Below are 5,087 nucleotides of genomic sequence, written 5' to 3' on the forward strand. Positions count from 1 at the left end.
CATTGCAGGCTTGTTCTTTACCACTAGCACCACCTGGGAATCCCAGGACTGAGAATATGTTTGTCTTATTCCCCATTCTATCTCCAGTACTTAGTAATAGTACAAGGTCAGCACTCAAAAAGTGATGAAGAATATCAGTTCACATTTTCCCTCTGACATGTCTAGAGTTAACCCTCTATGACTAATTCTATGAGATATAAATAGGAAGTTTATTCTACCTCTTTCAGGATGGGCTGCACACTTATTCAGTACTTCTCTGAAGATAATGCTGTACTTGTGGCAATCATGCTTCATTGACTTTTAAATTACATCAATACAAACTATAAGAAATTATAGCATACCTCATTTAATATGAGCTCTTGGATATTACTAAGATCTTTCGATGGCCATCAACCATTAAACTGTTCTTCATTACTGACCTTATGAATTTGTCTTCTTCCTCAATCTATTCTATGGCATTTTTGAAACCCATAACAGCTTATAAAATCATAAATATTATGCAGGGTGGTTAAGCATCCACACTTTAGAGTCAAATGCCTTGCACTTCAAATGCCAGCTCTGCCAGACTAAGTAGGTGACCTTGGAGAAGTTACTCAGTTTCTATTAAATTTTTTCCTGGGTAAAATGAGGATAATCGTTCCTGTCTGTGGGTTGAGAATATCCCTGAAGTAGGGAATACTGGAACCCATTCCAGTATTCTTGCCTGGAAAATTCCGTGGGCAGAGGAGTCTGGCAGGCTACAGCCTATGGGGCCACAAAAAGTCAGATATGACTGAGCGACTGAGTACACACACATATACACACTGTACCTAGGGCACAGGATTATTTTTTAGATTAAACAATGTATTATAATAAATGACTCTGATTGTATTGAGGACAATACAATAGAAGAAATCTTATTAAAGGATACAGTTGAAGACGTTGACTATTAGCCCCAGGTAACGTATCGCTCTGGAAGATAGATACTTTTCAAGTATCTTAGAAAACCATTCAGAAATCGTACTAAGATTGTTTCCCGTATATTATTGCCCAAAGATCTCACTTCTTTTGTGTGGCACTCCCCTAAGATGGCTTATATTGTGAGGGGTTCCTATTTAGACCCCCTACACCCCTCCCAAGGTACACACCCCTGTTCCTACCTCATATACAAGTGAATAGAGCTGAGTTGTAATACTGCCTTTCACCAGCAGTGGCCGCTGTGGTGACATTGCCCTACAAAGTAAGGTATTTCGCAACTGAGGTTCTAAAGCCAGTGTCCAAGGAATCAATTTTATAAATTGAAAGCAGATTTATTGTGTTTATTTGGACAGATGCCTTGCCGCATAGCTTTTGGCACATTCCACCAAAGAGGAGAAGATTTGAGAGTACTTAACCATCCAGGTTAAGCACAGGACTCAGAAGAAGGTATTCCTCCAACAGCAATAGACTGTGGTGTGTTTCCTCTTAGCTGTTGTGACAATCAGCTGCAAACCAATTATAATCTGGTGTTTATAAACAGCCAGAAGATTTCCTTGGAGGGAGTAATTATATTCCTTTTAACATATTATAAGGCAAACACTTCTCTTAAACATGCTGTGTACTGAGTGCAAAGTAGATTTTCTATTCTTAAAGGAAAGCCCTCAGAATCAAGGCAAGGGGTCCTAATGGGACAGAAATATTAGGAGGCCAACAAAGGGCCAGAGAACATAAAATGCCGTGGAGTATTATCCATCCAAATAAGCATGCATGGTGAGAAGCTAAGCGCATCCATTTGGAGCTGGTTATGTATCCCACCACAGTCACTGTGTTCCTTTGAGCAGGATAATTCACCATGTTAAGACTCACTTTTCTCTTCTGTAAAGTGGGAACAATGATGCTTACCTAATAAGGTTTATTCTGAGAATTAAATTACAAAAGATACATAAAGTCTAGATGAGTAGATACCCGCAAATCAAGACCACACCTTGAAGATGTTATCAATGCCAGTCCCAAAGCCCGTCTGAACTCACCATTCCCTGTCTAAGATAACGGCTTTCTATGGAGAGCACCCTGCCTAGAACATCTCAGCACAGGTACGAGGGGCAGGCTGAAAGCACCAGGGAGCTAACACTTCCAGGACAGCCCTTAGCGGATCAGCAGAAAGCTTAGTTTAAAGCACCCATGTTCTTACTCCTTGGATGAGACGGTGCTGAGCGTGTCCCACACTGTCTCTGGGCCTGGGGCCCCCATGTTCCTGTGGTCACGCTCCTTGTGTTGGCTTCAATTGCTTCCCTGATCACTTCCTGACTTCCTGATGGAAGCTTCCTGGGAACACCTCCCAAATAAAGCACTGGCACTCCAATGCTTATTTCAGGATAGAATCCGGCCTGAACACTGTACTGCACAATGTCAACAGACTTAATGATTTGGGCAATTTGGTTTACAATCAAATATTCGATCCACTAGCCAAGTCTTGTCTCTTCAGCCTCCTTCTAATCTCCTCTCTTCCATCCTACAGTCATTGCTTCAGCTGAGGCTCTTATTTACTGACTGATTTGTCGATTGATTGATTTTTGTCTGCACTCGAGTCCCTAACAAATCTCCATGCTTCCAGTAACTCTATTGTCCAAACCATCACCCGTTTACCTCCAAACTTGTTATCCTGAAATGCAATCTGGTAATGCCATGCACCTCCCCCCCCTTTTTTTAAGACTCCAGTGGTGCCCACTGCCTTCTGCTGATTATGTCTTAACTTTATAACACAATATGTAAAAATCCTCAAAAGCTGGTTCCAACCAACTTTTCAAGCCTAGTCTCCAGCAACTGTCAAACACAGCCAATGATCAGCTCACACAGAACAAACCAGTGTCTTCCCAGTAGTACTTTCACCTGCCACCTTGCTATGTGTTTTAAGGTGCTTGAGATCACCTATCTGAGGAACCTGGTTCACCTTCAAGGTCTGGCTCAAGGCCCCTGCTCCCTGAGGTCTTCTTCAAAGACCTAGGTTTTTTGGCTCATAACCAGAATATACACCTATCACTCCTCAACTGCATCTTTCTTTAAACTGCTGCAAGGGAATACCCCATTTTTTTCCTTAAAAAAAAAAAATCTAAGTGCTTCTCTGAGCTTTTTTCAAAAGGGCTCGCTAACAGAAGACAAGAAGCCAGGTATTGCTTGGCGTGTTTGTGTGTGTGTACACGTCTGCGTTGCAAGTGTGTGTGTGTGTGTGTGTAAACAGTGATCTGATCTTCTGTTGAGTCAGATCAAGAACAGAACCCCTTTCTGGTACTGAACTCTATTTTGGAGCCTCTTCAACGGCCCCAAACGGGTCAGGTGGTGAGAGTTAGCCATCGTGAGATGCTCCTCGCGATCCCGGGTAAGGGGCATCGCTGCAGGTCCCAAGTGCAAAGACCTGGATCTGGACTCCTCAGGGCAGCCAGTGGGATTTCCAGTTTCCAGTTTCCCGAACCTCTCCGTCCTTCTAACCCGGACCGGTGGTTTGGGAAACAGCGCGTTTCCCGTCAGTCCCCCGGCCCCCGCACGTTGGTGGGAGAGGAGGCCACCTTGGGGAGGGGAGGCGTCCTCCAGGCCCAGACATTCATCTCTGTCCATTTCAAGGCGCCCAGCCCGCGCCGTATATAATGAAGTATTGCGTCCACGGCGGAGGACAAGGCGTCCTCTCTCTGTGTGTTTTATTCACGAGTTTTTTTTTTTTTTGGCGGATCTGGGCTCTGGGTTCTACTATCAAGAGCTTGGTGTGAAACTGGCTGAGAAGCGGGAGCTGAGGCTTTGCTCGGGCAGGACAGAGAGGAGGGCAGTGAGGCAGGGCGCGCGGCTCTTGGGAGGATTACGGCGGAGTCCGTGGACCGCGGCGCTGCTCGCAGAGGCTGCAGCCATTGCGCCGCCGAGCATCCCGCATTCAACAGGAGGAACCCGCGAGCGAGGGTCTCCGAGCCCCCCAGCGCCGCAGCAGCCGCAGCCCGTGCGCCCCGCGCCCCCGCGCGCCATGGCCAAGGAAGGCGTGGAGAAGGCGGAGGAGACGGAGCAGATGATCGAAAAGGAGGCAGGCAAGGAGCCGGCCGAGGGCGGCGGCGGCGGCGGCGGCTCTCACCGCCTCGGGGACGCCCAGGAGATGCGCGCCGTGGTGCTGGCCGGCTTCGGGGGGCTCAACAAGCTGCGGGTCACCAGGAAGGCCATGCCCGAGCCGCAGGACGGCGAGCTCAAGATCCGCGTCAAAGCCTGGTCCAGTATCCGCGCCTTTCTTGCTTTCTTTCTCTCTCTCTCTTTGCGCGCTCAGAGCTCCGGGGGAGCGGCTGGCAGAGCCTCGGCGGGCACGCTGCCCGAGGGGAAGAGCCTCCCTGGGCGGCCCCCCGCGCGCCCTCACCGGCTCTCCGAGCCTCCCCCGCCGCCCCTTGGCCCGCCGATGCTGGGAAGGAGGCTGGCAGGCAAGCCCTCGCTCTCCCCAAGCCAGATCTGGGGGTGACCGGAGGAGATGGTGAGCTCCGGGGAGGGGAAGGGTGGCCGGTGGCGCCCAGCGCTCAGGGGCTGGATGATCGCGCCACGGGAGCTCTCCGTGGAGTAGGACAGCTCAGGGGCCAGGAGAGGAAGGTTTGATGGTAACATGGTTAGAAAATCGTAACCGTCGGCTCACTGCGTACCTGCCATCGGTTCTTAAAAGAGTTTTACGTGTGCGATCTTATTTAATAGTTCCCGGGACCCAGAGAGTTAGGCATCATCGTTGTCCCCTTGTCACAGGTGCGGCAGCCGGGGCTCAGAGAGTGGTTTGCCCAAGATCAGCCGGCTGCCACTAAGCAGCATGGCCAGGATTTGATATGGCATCTTTTTTAACCTCTAGGCAGTTTTCCCTTTGGGGCTGGGGTCGGAAAGCCGGGCTAGGGAAATGCGTCCTTCTTCCTCACCGCTGTACACTCCCTCCTTGTGGTCTCATACTGGGAAAGGAACTGGGAAGGAAGCATTTTAGGTACCCAGCATTTAAGCCTGGTGAGAGGGAAGGCCGGCACTGCTGCTTAATCCCCCTCTTGCCCCCCAGCGTCCTCTGTGTTTCTCTGAAGAGGAAAAGCACAAACAAAACAGCTAAATCTTCTAACTCCTGCTTCCATCTCCTTAGT

At 49.1% G+C, this 5,087-nt stretch overlaps 1 protein-coding gene across 1 annotated transcript in view; it reads left to right on the forward strand.

Moving 5' to 3' along the window:
* The first annotated feature begins 3,877 nt into the window (after positions 1-3,877).
* The window catches only part of VAT1L (vesicle amine transport 1-like), a 167,134-nt gene continuing 165,924 nt past the window's right edge, over positions 3,878-5,087 (forward strand). Inside the window, exon 1 of the mRNA XM_010850780.1 lies at positions 3,878-4,200. Coding sequence (XP_010849082.1) covers positions 3,965-4,200 — 236 coding nt within the window. The 5' untranslated portion in view covers positions 3,878-3,964. The remainder of the gene's footprint in view (positions 4,201-5,087) is intronic.

Source organism: Bison bison, unplaced genomic scaffold (genome assembly GCF_000754665.1).
Source record: "Bison bison bison isolate TAMUID 2011002044 unplaced genomic scaffold, Bison_UMD1.0 scf7180017864295, whole genome shotgun sequence".
Lineage (NCBI taxonomy): Eukaryota > Metazoa > Chordata > Mammalia > Artiodactyla > Bovidae > Bison > Bison bison.